We start from the raw sequence: 17,874 nt of genomic DNA on the forward strand, positions 1-17,874 counted from the left end.
CCCTATACAGGGTCACTGTGACGGAACCAACTTGACAACACTTAACAACAAGACAATCTGGTGAAAGTGAATAGTACTTAGGTTAGTGTGCGGAATGAGTTTTCCAGGTGGATATGGAAGTGGTTAATGCAAGACCTGTGACAGGGGGACAAGACTCTGAACTAGATTCTGATAGAAGGCTAGTAGGTGTCAGCAATAAAGCAGATAGGGAAAGGAGTATAGCTAGTTGCCCCAGAACCTCAGAAGGACACGGATTTCTTCCCCATCCTTCGACAAGAAAGAGTGTTAGCAAATAAGCAAGGCATTTCCCTATTTCTGAACTCCAAGCTAATCAGAATGTAGAAGAATGAACTGCATCCATTTGAGAGGACAACAAGAGAAGTTGTAACTTCAGGGTAGAGGCCGGTGTCAGCTAATACAATAAAGTTGAGGATAGAATGTAATGGATTTTTGAAACCATGGAGTAATTTTCCAGGATGAAAGTGGGAAAATGTGGAGGAAGGGAGCCATTGGGGGTTTAATGATGGGCAGAGGAAGCAGAAGGTAATTTGTGAGAAAGAATATGAAAGGGCCCAAAATGTGTGAGCCCTAATTAAGGGCCCAAATGTACAGTAACTAAAGACAGCTGGGATGCAAACTGTCTTAAGTGTAGCTGGTGACAAAGTTTCCAAAAGAAATTTTGTCTTGACAGTCCCTTGTGAATGAGGATAGAGATTTGGTTGTGTCTGCAAGGCGCTGTATACAAATCTCAGTGAATAGGACAAGTTGAGATTAGTTTGTGTTCAAGATTCTTATCAAGTTTTAGAAATAAAAGAGGCAATGCTGTTTGGAAACCTGTGCTTTGGGGGAAAGTGAAGTTGGAGTTTCTTTGAATCGGCTTACACTAGACTGCAGGTTTTTTAATTCCCTGTGGAGTTCTGGTGTGATTCTGTGGGATAGGTCAGAGTTCAAACCCACCAGCCAATCCTCAGCAACCCTATGATTCACTATGAGTCGGAACTGACTCCCTGGCACTTAACAAGAGTAGTTACAGGAACTCTGGGAAGAACATAAAATGGCCCAAAGGAGGCTGGAATAAAAAGCTGCAGTGCTGTTGCTATTGCTATTAAGAGCCATTGAATTGGTTCCAACTTATGCAACCCTGTATAGGGTTTCTGAGGAATGACTGATGGGTTTGAACTGCCGATCTTTTGTTTAGCAGTTCAGTGCTTATCCTACAGCACCACACCAGGAGTCACCAGTATAGTAGTTGTTAAGTACCATCTAGGTTGTTATTGTTAGGTTCCAACTCATAAGAGACTCAATGCATGGCAGAATGAAATGCTACCCAGTCCTGCACCATCCTCACAAGTTTGTTACACATTCGCCCATTGTTGCTAACATGATGTCAATCCATCTCATTGAGGGTCTTCCTCTTTTTCACTGACCCTCCAGTTTACCAAGCATGATGTCCTTCTTGGAACTGGTCCCTCTTGATAATATGTCTGAAGTATGGGAGACAATTCTCACCATCCTTGCCTCCAAGGAGCATTCTGGCTGTACCTCCTCCAACATGGACCTGTTTATTCTTCTGGCAGTCCATAGTCCTTTCAGTATTCTTCTCCAACACCACAACTCAAATGCATCAGTTCGTCTACAGCCTTTCTTACTCACTGTCCAACTTTCACATATGTTACAGTAGTCAGAGACAACTGCCGTGGACTGAAGTGACTGATTTTATTCGAATGACTGTGGTCCTCACTCACTCCTTTAAAACCAGTCTGGCCTGAATTGCTTCATAGTATAGAAGAATGGGGGTGGGTGGAGGTGGGGTGGGCAAGGAGGGCTGAAAATGACCTTGCTTTTATTACTGTTCATTTTATCCTAGACTGGATGATCTCTGTCTTCAATCTTAGGGAAGAACACATGAGTGAAAAGCATTTTTAAACAATAACCTTAAGGAACCTTGTCATAGACATGTAAATCATTTTGACTATTGTTATAATAAAGTGAACAGTTCTCTTCTTTAGAAAGAATGATTCATTTTATAAAGCCTTTACCTAAATAGCTTGAAAGAACACTTTCAAGTTTTCCATGGCAGCTTTTATATTGCAATTACAGCTTTTGTGTTATGGTTTTGTGTTATGGAAACCTGTGAGAGGGGGATCTCCAGAACTGATGTCGATCCATGGATACATACTCTTCAAATTTCTCCTAAGAACTGTTCCCACATTTAGCTCACTTCAAATCTGTTAAGAGGCAACTAAAAATAGAGTGATAAAGATGTTAATGCAATTGTTTAATTTCAAGTACTTGGTGAAGATAATGCATTTAATATATGTACTCAGTAACTATTAGCATTTTGAATTTAGTATTGAGTGCAGAGGTTGTTCATAACTAAAAGGGAAGAGGAGGAAAGTTTTCTTTTGTGGCATTCTTCATTCATTCTTATCTCCAGTTTTGCTGGGCAAGGGTGGTGCTGGTGGTTTGAATTTAGTATTGAGTGCAGAGGTTGTTCATAACTGAAAGGGAAGAGGAGGAAAGTTTTTATTTTGTGGCATTCTTCATTCAGTCTTATCTTCCAGTTTGCTGGGCAAGGGTGGTGTCTTGGGCTTCTGAGGCTGTAAATCTTCACAGGAGCCAAAAGCCTCTTTGTCCCACAGAACATCTGGTAGTTTCGAACTGCTGACCTTGGGGTTAGCAGCCCAACTTGTAACCACTACACTACCAGAGCTCCCTTTGGGTAAGGGTAATGGCTAATATAACTGCATGGCTACTCTTGATTATGAAAACAAGATTTGTAGGATTTAATCTTTTCACACAGTATAAGAAAATTGATTTTGTCATTTTCAGTGCACTTTAATGGGATTTTAACTTTAATTTACACATGGCATACAATCAATATTTATTGAATTTCTCTTTGGGCGGCATAACAAAGTGCAAGCACTACAATTTAAAACAAAAACAAAAAAACGGCATGGCCTTCATCCTCACAAAGAATCTAAGGTGGGATCTAGTAAGTGGGACTGTTGTTTTGTTGTTAAGTGCTATTGACTCATAGTGACTGTGCGTAGGGTTTCTGAGGAGTGGCTAGAGAGCTGGAACCGCTGACCTTGTGTTTCAAGCCAAACTTGCAGTCCAGTGCATTAGCCCGCAGCACCACATCAGGACTCCTAGTAAGTAGGACTAGATTTATATATATTGGTGGTAATGGTGGTACTGTTGTTAGGTGCCATTGAGTTAATTTTTTGACTTGTAGCAACCCCGTGTGACAGTAGAATTGTACCATAATGCTCTTTAGGCTGTAATATTTATGAGAGCAAAATGCAAGCTCTTTCTTCCAAACAGCCTCTGTGTGTGTTTGAACCACCAACCAACCTTTTGGTTAGCAGCAGAATGCTGTGCTACCAGGGCTCCTCCTGGTTTCTATATATACATATGCATGTACTGTCTTTCATTCAATGTGGTGTGTGTTTATACTAAATAGATGTTGTTAAGTGCCTTCAAGGTCAGCAGTTCAAAACTACCAGCTGTTCCGCCGGAGAAAGATGAGGCTTTCTGCTCCTGTAAAGATTTACAACCTTGGAAACCCTGTACAGGGTTGCTATGAGTCAGAACCGACTCCACTGCACATAACAACAACAACAACAAAGTGCCTTCAAGTCAGTTCCAGCTCCTCATAGCAAGCCTGTACAGGATTTCCAAGGAGCAGCTGGTGGGTTTGATCCGTCAACCTTGTGGTTAACATTCCAGTGCTTTTCTGACAGCGCTATACTAGGGTTCATAATAGATAGATAGGTACCAAAAGTTAAGTGTTGAGCTACTAAAAGGTAAGAAGTTCAAACCTACCAGCTTCTCCATGGGAGAAAGATAAGTCCGTCTGTTTCCACAAAGCTGTACAGCCTTAGAAACCCTAGGGAGCAGTACTATTCTGTCTTACAAGGTTGCTGGTCAGAATTTGGAGTTCTGGTGTGACTTGTAGATAAATACACTGGACTGCAGGGTCAACAGTTCAAGCTCACCAGTTTCTCCTCAGAAGCCCTACACAGGGTCCGTATGAGTTTAAACCAACTCAGGCAATTAAACAACAGTCAGAATTTACTTTCGGACAATGAATTTATGATTAAAATAACAATCATAATGATAGCTATATATTTTACAGTGCTTACTTTATGTTAAGCGCACATTTTTACATATTAACTCATTCAGTTCAGACAACAACCCAGTTGAGGCCTAAGGGTCACATGGAGTCCTGGTGTGGCACTGTGGGTTAATGCACTGGACTACAAAATCTTTTGAACCACAAGATCAACAGTTCAAGCTCACCAGCCACTCCTTGGAAATTCTATACAGGGTTGTATGGGTTGGAACTGACTCGATGACACTCAACAACAACAACAACAAGTCATCTATTTTGTCTTCTACTATTTTTGTGTGTTTAATAATGTACAATAGTATATTTATGCCATACAGGGTTGCTATGAATTGGAAATGACTCGACAGCACTTAGCAACAACAGTTAGAGCCCCTAAGTTTGTCCCTATTTTTTCATTGATGATCTTTATAGTTCTAGGTTTTACCTTTAGGTCTTTAATGCATTTTGAGTTTATTTTTGTATATGGTGTGAGGTATGTGTCTTATTTCATTCTTTTGCAAATCAGTTCTGCTAGCACAAATTGTTGAAGAGACTATCTCTTCCCCACTGCATGTGTTTTGGCCCTTGGTCAAAGCTCACTTGACTCTATGTGGGTGGATTTACTTAGCGGTGAGTTGGAACTGCCAACCTTGCAGTGCAAACCAACTTTGCGGTCCAGTGCTTATCTTACAGTGAGTGCCAAACCAGGACTCCCTCCATGTATAGTTATTGATCAGTTTTTCCATCTCTTTGAAGAATGATGTTGGAATCTGGATTGGGATTGTGTTATATCTATATATTGCTTTGGGCAGTGTTGGCATTTTCACAATGTTAAGCCTCCATATCCATGAGCATGGTATATTTTTCCAGTTTTGTAAGTCCCTGTGGTTTCTTGTAGTAGTGGTTCATCATTTTCTTTGCATATGTCTTTTGTTTTGCTGATTAGATTTATTCCTAAATATACAATAGTCTTTTGGGTGGCTATTGTAATTGGTATTGTTTTCCTTATATCCTTTTCAGAACTGTCTTAATTCGTGTATAGGAATCCAACTGAATTTTGTATATTGATCTCATATCCTGTTACTTTGCTAAATCTTTAAATGAGTTCCAATAATTTTCTTGTTGAGTCTTGGGAATTTTCTATGTTATAGGATCATATCATTGCAAATAGAGAGAGTTTTATTTTTTCTTTGCCAATTTGAATACCTTCGATTTCCCTTTTTGCCTGAGAACTCTGGCTAAGACTTCCAACACAGTGTTGATGAGGATGGTGATAAAGAACATCCTTGTCTGGTTCCTGTTAGCAAATGGAATGCTTTCAGTTGTTCTGTATTGAAAGTAATGTTGGCTGTTGGTTTTATACGGTAGTGGTGGTTGTGTGCCATGGAGTCAGTTCCGACTCATAGCGACCTTGAATAGGGTTTCCTAGGCTTGTAAATCTTTATGGGAGCAGAAAGCCTCATCTTTCTCCTGTGGAACAGCTGGTAGTTTCACACTGCTGACCTTGAGGTTAGCAGCCCGACTTATAACCTCTGTGCTACCAGAGCTCCTTGTTGGTTTTGTATATATGTTCTTAATTGTGTTGAGGAATTTCCCTTCAATTCTTACTTTTTCTAGTGTTTTTATCAAATGCCTTTTCTTCTTCAATCATTATGATCATGTTGTTCTTACCCCTTATTTATATGGTGGATTACGTTGATACTAAACTGTCTTTGCATCCCTGGTATTCATCCCACTTGGTCATGGTGTATTATTTTTCTAATATGTTACTGAATTCTGTTGAAGATGTTATTTAGAAATTGTGCATATATGTTTGCATATATTGGTCTATAATTTTTTTTTTTTTAAGTGATGTCTTTGTCTGGTTTTGGTGTGGGGATTGTGCCGACTTCATAAAACATATTTGAGAGTTTCCCATCCTTTTCCATGTTTTGTGTTGTTTGACTAATACTAGTGTCAACTCTTCTCTGAATGTTTGGTAGAATTCACCAGTAAAGCCATCAGGGTTCTTTTTTGTTGGGAGTTTTTTAATGACTTGCTCAATTTCGTATTCTGTTCAAGTTTTCTACTTAATGCTATGTTAGCTTAGGCAAGTCATGTTTTTCTAAAAATTTATCCATTTCTTCTAGATTTTCAAATTTATTGGAGTAAAATAGTTCATAGTATTCTGTTATTATCCTTTTTATTTCCATTGATTCTGTTGTGATGTCACCCATATTGTTTTTTATTTTCGTCTCCTCCTTTTCTTTACTTAGATTTACCAATGGTTTGTCAATTTTCTTAATCCTTTCAAAGAACCAATTTCATGCCTTGTTGATTCTTTCTATTGTTTTTCCGTTTTCTAATTTATTCATTTCTACTTTGATCTTTATTATTTCTTTTCTTCTTATGTCAGTAGGTATACTTTGCTGCTCTTTTTCTAATTAAATTGCCCTCTGACTGCTACTTTTCTGTGTCCCAAAGGTTTTGGTATGTTGTGATTTCGTTCTCATTTGATTTAATGAATTTTTTTTTAATTTCATTTTTTATTTGTTCTGTTACCCAGTATAAGCAGGGTGTTATTCAATTACCATGCATTTGATTTCATTTCCTTGATCTTCCTATTGTTGATTTCTAATTTTATAGCATTGTGAATATGTTCTGTAGTATTTTAATGTTGTTAGATTTATTGAGGATTGCTTTGTGGGCTAGTGTATGGTCTATTCTGGAGAATGTCCCGTGTGCACTAGAAAAGTGTGTATAGTGTGCTATTGTTGGATTGAGTGCTTTTTATAAATCTTATGAGATTAAGTCTGTTGATTGTTTTGTTTAGTTCCTCTGTGTGTCTGTTGACTTTCTTTGTAGTTGTTCTGTCCTTTATCGAAAGTGGTATATTAAAATCTGCTGTTATAGTAGGAGGGCCCTGGTAGCCTACTGGATTTTGAAGTGGGTGGCTAAACACCAAGTCAGTAGTTTGAATCTACCAATCACTCTGCTGGAGAAAGATGAGGCTTTCTGCTCCCACAAAGATTTATAGCCTCAAAAAATCACAGGGTCGCTATGAGTCAGAATAGACTCATTGGCACACAGCCACCACCACCAGCATTTTTGTTGTTGTTCAGTGCCATGGAGATGATGCCAACTCATAGCAACCCTGTATAGGGTTTCCTAGGAACAGCTGGTGAGTTTGAACCTCTAACCTTGCTGTAGAGTTGTCTGTTTTCTTTTTTCAATTCTATTAGAGTTTGATTTATGTATTTTGAGGCTTTTCATTGGGAGCATAGTTGTTTACTATGACATGTCCTCTTGTTCAATTGACCTTTTAATTGTGAGATAACATACTTCTTTATATCTTATGCTGCTTTTTGCCTTAAAGTCTATTTTATCAAAAATTAATATTGCCACTCTTGCTCATTTTTGATTATCATTAGCTCTGTATATTTTTTTCATCCTTTGACTTTTAATCTGTTTTTGACTTTGTGTTTAAGGTGAGTGTCTTATAGACAGTATATTGATGGATCCTATTTTCTTTTCCATTCTGATACTTTCTGTCTCTTAACTGGTGAGTTTAATCCATTGATATTTAAAGTAATTTTCAATAAGTGTGATAGATTGCAGTCATTTTGCTGTGTGTGTGTGTTTGCGTGTGGTGCTGATGTTTTCTTTGTTAATTATATTGTTCTGTGCTAAGTTCATTTTGTTAGTGCATTTTATTGTCAGTTTCTTCACTGCTGTTGGTTTTGATATTTAGAAAAACTTCATGGTTTTCCCTTTTCTTAATTTCATGTGAAGGCATATTAATTTTCTTTGGGGCTACCCTGTAATTTATTAATTTCTTTCCCTATTTAAGACGCAGTCTGTTTTATCTTGAAATTTGCTGGATTTCCTTATTATTTGGAATTCTGTAACTACAGTTTTCCTTCTTTTTGCTTTATTGTTGTTGTTGTTAAGTGCCATCGAGTCAGTTCCAACCCATAGTGACCCTGTACAGGGTTTCCGAGGCTGTAAATCTTTACGGGAGCAGAAAGCCTCATCTTTCTCCTGCGGAGCGGCTGGTAGTTTTGAACTACTGACCTTGCAGTTCGCAGCCTGATTCGTAACCACTACGCTACCAGAGCACCTTTTTAGCTTTATAGTTTTCTTAATTATAAATTGATATCTCTGATTCCCTACTTTCAATTTTCTAGATATATCTTATTTTGGATACTTCTATTTCTGGATTGAATTCTGGGTGGTATTGCTGTGTATGTCAATCTCCAGTTATTGTCTTGTTCTATGAACTTTTTGAAGCCCTCTTATATAGCAAAAGGGAGCTGACTAACAAACTTGATAAGCATTGCCAGGGCTAAGAGGACATACTATCCTGGGATTGTATAACATAATGACTATTTTCGGGGAGGTTTTAGTATCAGGGAAGAAAGCAGCATTAGTCATTTGAAATAATTTCAGAGTGAAAAATTGTAATGTAATGGTTGTCAAATATAACCATGTGTCAAGATCCCTTAGGTAGTTTTTGTTTGTTTTTAATATAGATTTTTTATTCCTACCCCAGAAGCTTCTAAGGAGGTCTAGAAATCTGTATTTTGATTAAGCTTCCTATTCTGATGTAATTCATTCTCAGAACAGTACTTGGGAAGCTCTGGAATTCAGTAAAATAATAAATTAATTACTAGAAGATGAGTTGTGTTAAATCTATTCATTGATATAACAAACATCCAACCATCTGCTACATGCTAGATATTATGCTGTTTTCTCTAGTTACAAAGATGAAGAATACAGGATCTCTGTTCGTAAGAGAAAAGATGTGAACAGATAAATATGACATTTGTCAGTGAAATGATAGACAAAGCACATAGGGTAGGAGGGGGACAAACAGGAAGGACTGCTAATCTACCCTGGTTGTTCAAGGCAAGGGGCCTGGTCGAGGGGCAGGATCAGGAGACCTCTACTGAAGTTGGTAACTTACTCCTTATAATACTTTGTATTGTTTGTTACTGTTGATTAAATAACTTTGGTAAATTACATATTTTTCTGATTTCTTAAACAGCACTCATTTATTGATGACTTGGCATGGTCATTTATTATCAGCTGTTCATCATGTGTCCTAGTGTAGCACTGTGGGTTAATGTGCTGGACTGCAGAGTCGGTTTGAACCATGAGGTTGGCAGTTCAAAGTCATCAGCTTTTCCTTGGAAACCATATACTGTGATCGCTATGAGCCGGAACTGACTCGATGGCACTTAACAACTACAAATTTATGTCACACAGCAGAATAATACTATCTTTTATTGCAGTATAGAAGATTTGTTTCCATTATCCAAAATGGTCCCAGACTGCAATGACTTTGTTGTTTTCTCTTTTTTTCCTCCTCTATTCTCTGTTGTCAAGTTCATAATTTTCTTTATGTAAGTGTAACTCCTATTGTTGTTGTTGTTAAGTGCCATCAAGTTGGTTCCGACCCATAGTGACTGTATAGGTTTTGCAAGGAGCAGCTGGTGAGCTTGAACTGCTAACCTTGCAGTTCAAACCAGCTCTGCAGTCCAGCACCACAGCACTCCATACTCCTAGAGAGTATTTTTAAATTTTCCTTGGCTCAAAGAATTTGAACCAAATAAATATTTGCCATTTTATTGAATATAATTGGTGAGCTTTAGTGCATTTTATGACCTCTGTGTTAACTACTGAGCTATATGTTTTTAAATTATTATTTCAAAGCTAGTTAATACTTTAGAATCTAATCACATAATACAATTCTTTGCTTTTGTAACCAAAGGATCGAGTTCAAAAGATATCAGGGATAACCACTGGCAATCAAGGACAATAAGGACCCCTTCATACCAAAATAGTTTAATTCAGTAAAATCAGGAGTTCTTAAAAAGGAGTTACATCAGAACCATTTGGTTGTTAACTTATTAAGTGCTGTTGAGTTGATTCTGACTCATAGTCACCCTTTGTACAACAGAATGCTATACCACCTGGTCCTATGCTAGCCTAACAATTCTTGAGTCCATTGTTTTTACCACCATATCAATCCATCTCATTGGTGGAGTTTTCCTCTTTTTCTTCTGAGCCTCCACTTTACCAAACATGATGTCCTTCTCCAGGGACTGATCCCTTGTGATAACATGTCCGAAGTATGAGAGACGAAGTCTCACCATTGCTGGGGCCAACTGCCACATCTGACAGTTGGATTTTCTCTGCCACCCGCACATAAAGATCAAACCCGAGTAGAGACAATGGGAGATGAGAAATAAAAGAAAGACACAAGACACATTTGAAAGTAGTAATGTTGGGGCCAGGTGGGACACAGCACGATGATGGAGATACTGCGGCACAGGCCAAGGCAACAAGTTTATTTTATACACAGCTCAAGAGGAGGTGCTTGAGGGAGGGTAAGGAGTACAAGAACATCTTGTACTGAAGGAGTCAGCAGTAAGCGGAACTTTATCAGAAAACTTGTGGTAGCTAGCTGGAACACTGATTAGGGCAGCTAGAATGTTGCTCAGGCTGGGCCGAAGGACATAGCTAAATACAGGGAAAGACCTTGCAAGTTCCCTGTCCCCTGAGGCAGCCCTGCAAGTTCTTAAGGGGCGGGACTTGACTTGGAAGCAGCCCAAATTTCTGGACCACAACTGTTTAGTTGCAATCCTTCGGTTAAACTATCCCCAAGTCAGGGAATTTCGGCTCAGCAGCTCCCATCACACCATCCTGGCTTCTAAGAAGCTTTCTGGCTGTACTTCTTCCAATACAGATTTGTTTGTTCTTCTGTCAGTCCATGGTACTTTCAATATTCTTCTTAAACACCGTAACTGAAATGCATGAATTCTCAAATTTTCCTTATACACTGTCCAACTTTCACATGCGTATGAGGCTATTGAAAACACCATAGCTTGGGTCAGATGCACCTTAGATGTACCTCAAACTGATGTCTTTGCTCTTTAACACTTTAAAGTGGTCTTTTACAGCAGATTTGCCTAATGCAATACATCATTTGATTTCTTGTCTGCTGCCTCCATGAGTGTTGATTGTGGATCCAGGCAAAATTTTGTCTTTGAAAACATCAATCTTTTCTGTATTTATCATGATGATACCAATTGGTCCAGTTGTGAGAATTACTGTTTGCACTACATTGAGATGCAATCTCTACTGAAGGCTTTGGTCTTTGGTCTTCATCAGTAAATGTTTTAAGTCCTCTTCACTTCCAGCAAGCAGGGTTGTATCATCTGCATATCACAGGTTGTTAATGAGTCTTCCTCCAATCCTGATGGCACATTCTTCTTCATGTAACTCCAGTTTCTCCAATTATTTGCTCAGCGTACAGACTGAATAAGTATGGTGAAAGGATACAACCCTGACACGTACCTTTTCTGCCTTTAAACCATTCACTAACCCTTTGTTCTGGTAAAATAACTGCCTCTTGATCTATGTACATGTTCCTCATGAGCAGAATTAAGTGCTCTGGAATACCGATTTTCTACAAAGTTATCCTTAATTTGTCATGCTCCACATAGTCGAAAGTTTGTGTCGTCAATAAAGCACATGTAAGCATCTTTCTGGTGTTCTTTGCCTTTAGCCAAGAGCTTACAGTGACTATCTGATATCAGCCATGGTATCCTAAGTTCCACTCCTTTTCTGAATCTTATTTGAATTTATGGCATTTTGCTATAAATGTACTGTTGGAACTATGAATTATCTTAAGCAAAAATTTACTTGCACGTGATATTAATGATATTGCTCAATGATACCTACATTCCTTTGGGAATCATTTGGAGAATCGCTCAAAATCTCCATGTCTAGTACTGAATCCCAAAGATCCCAATCCAGTAGATCCAGAATGACGTCTGGTATGTATATTTCTCAAAAAAATAATCCTTGAAATTTTCTGATATATAGCCCTTCTAAGAGTTATCATGCTATGCTATGATTCTTAATTATATACATAAGGTTGCCATTGATGTTAAGTGCCATCGAGTCGGTTCCGACCCATAGCGACCCTGAACAGGGTTTACGGGGCCGTAAATTTTTACTGGAGCAGAAAGCCTCATCTGTCTCCTGCAGAGCAGCCGGCAGTTTCGAACTGCTGACCTTGCGGTTCGCAGCTCAATTCATAACCACTACACTACCAGAGCTCCTTAAGGTTGCCATATATGGTATCAAAATTTGTTTCTGAAATATATGGTTTTGTTCTTGATGTTGTAAAGTGCCATCAAGTCAATTGCAACTTACAGTGACCCTGTGTAGGGTTTCTGAGGAGCAGCTGGTGGGTTTGAACTACCAACCTTATACTTAGAAGTTCAGTGCTTATCCTACAACATCACACCAGCGCTGTTGATAAATACCCAGAAGACACTCCATTCCACCATAAGCCTCAGCCTGAAGGCACGCAGCACTAGCTCTGTGGATTGACAAACCTTGCTCCCCCAATTAAATGCCCAGAGTCACCCCACTCCACAAGTGAGCTTCCAGCCCAAAGGCATTCAGCTTTAGTCACTCTGTGGACCAGGAAGCTCACCACTCTTTCTCAAGCTCTTAGTTCTGCTGCTGCCTTCCCTCTGCCATTTCTCTGATGTCACAGCTCTCTGTCTCCTGGATTGAGGTTGATTCCACACACAGGGATCTCGTGTTCCACAGGATACGTGCTACTACTCCTGGCTCCCTTTTTTTTTTTTTATGGTAGTGAGATCTCCCTGCTCCTGCTTCTGAGATAGCTCATTTATACCCTGCATCATGGCAAAATTGACCAATTCCCACATTAGAGTTCCAAGTTTTTACAGTCACAATTAACCCTGAATCTATAATCCTGTCAGCATATCCCCCCCACCTTCTCTTACCCAGACCCAGCAGGAAATGTATCCAGTGTGTCTGTCCCACTCAGTCACTTGGAGAAAGTTATAAAAACTGTATATAGCTAGAAGAGCCACAGCAAGTAGATCAGTGTATGACAGGCACCAAAGCTTAACTAGAGAAGACCAGTTGAGAGGCCATTATATTAATCCAGGCAAAGAAATGGATAGAGATTTTTATAAAGATGGTAATTGTGGAGGGGTGATATATATTTTAAAGTAAAAGTAGCAAGCTTTGCTGACAAATCAGATATGCAACATAAAAGAATAGTTAAGGGTCACTCTTAACTTTTTAGTCCAAGTAACTGGAAGTTTGGAGTTTCTATTAGCAGAGGCAGTGAACACTGAGAATTTGAAAGGAATATCAGGAAACTTTGGGCACATATTAAGTTTTAAGTGCCTGTTAGCATCCAAACTGTAGTCTGGTGGTTATACTAGTTTGAAGGGGTTGTCCAGAATAGATATAAATTTAGAATTCATCAGCATAAAGGTGACATTTGAAGTCATAAGACCAGATGAAATTGCTGAGAGCAGATGTTATTAGAGAAGAAAAGTGATCTAAGGGACACACCAATAGCTAGAGATCAGAGAGACAAGACAGACCCAAAAAAGGACACAGAATGATTAGCTAGTGAGATGGGAGGAGACCCAGGAGATAATTATACTTATCCAGCTAAGTGAATAAAATATCATAAAAGGAGAAACCAGTTGTATCAAATGATAGAGTAGGATGAGAACTGATTATTGAATATTGGATTTAGCAGTGAGGAGATGATTGGTGTCCTTAACAAGAAAAAGTTCAATGTGGTAATTGAGACAGACGCATGATAAGCATGAGGTCAAAAGAAAATATGAAAAAAAAAAAGGACTATAGTTGAAAATAGAGGCTTTGAAGGGGGGGATGCTGTAAAAGGGAACAGAGTAGTGACATGATAGCTGGAAGAGGACATAAAGTCAATTTTTTTTTGTTTTGTAAGATGGGGAATGCTGTGGCATGTTATATATTGGTGAGATGGGAAAAAAAAATTGGTATATGGGAAAGGGGAGAGTAGGTTATATCTTTGAGTAAATAAGAAAAGATGAGATTTTATGTACATGAGACACTGGTGTTAGGGGCGCAGGCAGATTGGGGTGCAGATGCAAAGTGGTAAACAGATGTAGAAGTTATCATCTGATTGCTTTTGTCTTCGTCAACAAACTCATCAGCTGTGATTGAGGATGGGGACAAGATATTGCAAGTTTGAAAAAGATGATATGCAATATTTACCTAGTAAAGAAAAGGAGCAAATGGACTGCGGAACTGATTGAAGGCCAGTTTTAAAGGTACACTTGAACTTCATGTGAATTCAGTCACATTGAATGTATATATCTCTGCGCTCCATAGTCGGCTAACTGGATTGTAGGCATGCAGTAGGAGGAAAGGTGTATTAACCAGGGATGGAATACAAAAATGTGAACGAGGGGCAAAGGAGTGATTATAATGATGGATCATAGAATTTATGCTTAGTTAGAAAGGACCTGAGGACTTAGAAGTGGGATGAGAGGTGTGAAAGGTGTTAGGATCGAATAACTATAAGGCCCTGAAGAATCAAAGATTATTAGAGTTGGAGTACTAGAAGGAGTCCATCTTTCCCTCTTCCTATTGTGTCTTAGTCTGGAAGCTCAACTGAAACCTGTCCACCATAGGTATACCCTGCTGGTATTTAAAATACTGGTGGCATAGCTTTCAGCATTACAGTAACACGCAAGTCACCACAGTACAACAAACTGGCAGATCAGTTTGTTGGTCAGCATCAGAGAGTTGTTGATGCATTCATGGACTCATGTGTGATGCTGGGAATGAATGTTTCAGTTAGAATAAGAATATAGTAAAATCATCATTCTTAATATAAGTTACAGATAAGTGAATTTTGTTGATTACTAGTATCTGAGTATTATTATAAAGCATATATGAAATATTATTATAAAGCATAGTGTCCCTGAGGAGCTAGGGTTGAGTGAGAGATGGGACATTGAAATAGAAAGGTATGCTAGGACACTGCTGGAATAGTTTAAATGTGAAACTTTCTGGGTAAGATGTGGAATGGTTGTAGAAATGGAGAGGCATAAACAAATTAAAGAAATATCATCAAAGAAGAATCAGTAGTCTAAAGTGAAGCTAGGATCCAATTGTAAATTTGTTGTGGTAGTTAAGTGTTGTCAAGTTGTTTCCGACTCACTGGAACCGTTTTGGGTTTTTGAGGAGTGGCTGGTGGGCTTGAACTGCCAACCTTGAGGTTAGCAGTGCCGTGCTTATCCTACAGCTCCACATCAGGACTCCTAATTGTAAATTGTTGTTGTTGTTGTGAATCGGTTCTGACTCATAGCGACCCTGTACAGAGTTTCTGAGGCTGTAAATATTTACAGGAACAAAAAGCCTCATCAATCTCCCACAGAACAGCTGGTAGTTTCGAACTGCTAACCTTGCGGTTGACAGCCCAATTTGTAAGCACTACACTACCAGAGCTCCTTAATTGTAAATAGAAAAGTGTAAATAGTGATCTGACTTTAGATCTACAGACTCAAACAGAGAAATAATAATTTAAGTCCTGAAAGTGAATGAATCATCTATATTAATTAGAACTGCTTTTCGTTGAAAGTTACAGAATAGCCAGGGATCAGCTAATTTTTTGTATAAAGAGCCAGATAGTACCTTAGGCTTTGTGGGTCTTTGTCACAACTACTTAACATTGCCCTTCTTCAAAAAAGCAGGCATAGATAAAATGTAAATAAATTGGCCTGGTTGCATTCGAATAAAATGTGGTAGGCCAGATTTATCCATGGGTCACAGTTTGCTGAGCCATTGTTTATGGAAATATTTAATTATATCACATAACAAAAAGTGTGGAGGTAGTTGGTTTCAGGTTTGGTGCAGTGGTTTCACAATGTCATCAAAGTCCCAGGGCAAACCATAGAATATAATACATCTTAGATATTACCACCAGTATCTCCATTCTATCTGTGAGGAGTGTGAGCCCTAAGTGATTGTGATTTACTTGGAGTGCCTGTTGCTTTAAACAGGAAAGAAAGTACTTAACTAGTTTTTTCAGTAGCTGTAACCATTTTAATCTATTGATTTGTTAGGTTCATGACTACAAAGAAGGAACACCAGAAGAGAAGACTTACTACATAGAATTATGGGATGTTGGAGGCTCTGTGGGCAGTGCCAGCAGTGTGAAAAGCACAAGAGCAGTATTCTACAATTCTGTAAATGGTAATGTATTTTTTGTTTCTACCGTATACTAATGCTCTAGGAATAGACATCATCTGCCATAGAATGCATTGGGATGTGGTATTCATCTTAATTTGAGAAAGATCTAATATATTCACCAGGCTTGATTTAAACCTTTTTATCACATTCCAGTTTATGCTTTTAGGTTTTAACTAGGTAATTCAGAACATTAAATATCTGGATTGTCTAACTCTATGTTATTATCATAAACTAAATATTGAAAAATAAAAGTACATTTGGGGTAAAACATAAAGCATGGAACTTTGAAAACACTGTCCCCTGAGAGTGCTGTTCTCCAATCGGTTTCGTAAATAACAAGCAGTACAACTATTAGCAATCCCATAGTCGAAGCCAAATGTCACAGAGATACAGGGACTCTTTCATCTACTCCTTAGAGGGAGGCTTATGCAACTATAAAGAGCTGCCTAAATGTTTTTAGAGGTGCAGACATTTCCTCTAGTCCTATAAATACCTGGGGCAGTCTTCCACATCGAGGTGTGTAATAGAGGGCAGAAGTGCAATTCATAGAGTGCCTTGTATGTATTATGTGCCAGGGACTAAACCAGTGATGCCTAGAGGGTATCTTTTATTATCTTTTCATTTTTCCTTTTTGAACACATTTTTGTTTACTGTGAAATATAATTTCCATTGGCCTTTGATCAAAATATCAAAAGATTTGGCACCTGGTAAATGTGTACCTATTAATAGGATCTCATTTACACTGCGCTTACATCTCATTCAGTGTTAGGTTAGCACTGTATTTATTGAGTATATTCTTTATTCCTTATATATTGTCTTCCCACATCATAGGGTGTTATAGATACTACAAAAAGCAATTGAGAAGATTCTTGCCACTGGATGCATACTTTAGAGTACAGGATGAATTGTGTTAGTTCAGACCATGTGCCTTCTAGTCAGAATTCCACCAGAAAGTGTCACAGTTATCAAATGAAATGTTCATAAATGAAACAAACCATGCTTATCAGATAATGACAGAAATATATATTAATACAATCTATATAAGTGAGTAAGCTCATCCAAAATGGCAGATCAGGTAGATGTGCAGTGCAGAGCTCCATCAACAACAACATGGAATACCAGACTAAGCAGGCTCACAGGATGGTGCTAAAACTCTGAACCGCATATAAAGAAATATTTAGAAGCTTGGAAGGCTGACAGCTAGGAGAATTTGTAGAAGAATCAAGAAATCCAGTGCTTTCTAATTCAAGATGCTCAACTGCTCCCAGAGCTGCCAACTTGGGAGAGACCAAGTGAGGGAAGGTTCAAAACAGCCATGAACACCTGACAGAACCGTGGAGATACAGGTGTGGACATTCTTTTTTTGGTATCTGTTCACTGGTCTCTCACTGTCTGCACACTTCATTCTGGTGACTAGAGAGGATACCTGAGCAAATAGACACCCACCCCTACCCCTGGAGGGCTCTACTATGCATGCCAACAGATCTTGAAATTTAAAGGGACAGTTTCCACTTAAAACCAAATGGCCACCACTCATCTGTCAGTTTGTCATACTGTGGTGGCTTGTGAATTGCTGTGATTCTGAAAGCTATGCCACCGGTATTTTAAGTACCAGCAGGCTCACCCATGGTGGACAGGTTTCAGATGAGCTTCCAGACAAAGACAGACTAGGTAGAAAGAGTGATGAA

The 17,874-nt window shown here is 38.6% G+C and overlaps 1 protein-coding gene across 1 annotated transcript in view; it reads left to right on the plus strand.

Moving 5' to 3' along the window:
• The window catches only part of RABL3 (RAB, member of RAS oncogene family-like 3), a 72,102-nt gene that overhangs the window by 18,854 nt on the left and 35,374 nt on the right, over positions 1-17,874 (plus strand). Inside the window, exon 3 of the mRNA XM_006864140.1 lies at positions 16,060-16,189. Within this exon, the coding sequence (XP_006864202.1) occupies positions 16,060-16,189 (130 nt within the window). The remainder of the gene's footprint in view (positions 1-16,059; positions 16,190-17,874) is intronic.

The sequence above is a fragment of the Chrysochloris asiatica genome, unplaced genomic scaffold (assembly GCF_000296735.1).
Source record: "Chrysochloris asiatica unplaced genomic scaffold, ChrAsi1.0 scaffold00061, whole genome shotgun sequence".
Lineage (NCBI taxonomy): Eukaryota > Metazoa > Chordata > Mammalia > Afrosoricida > Chrysochloridae > Chrysochloris > Chrysochloris asiatica.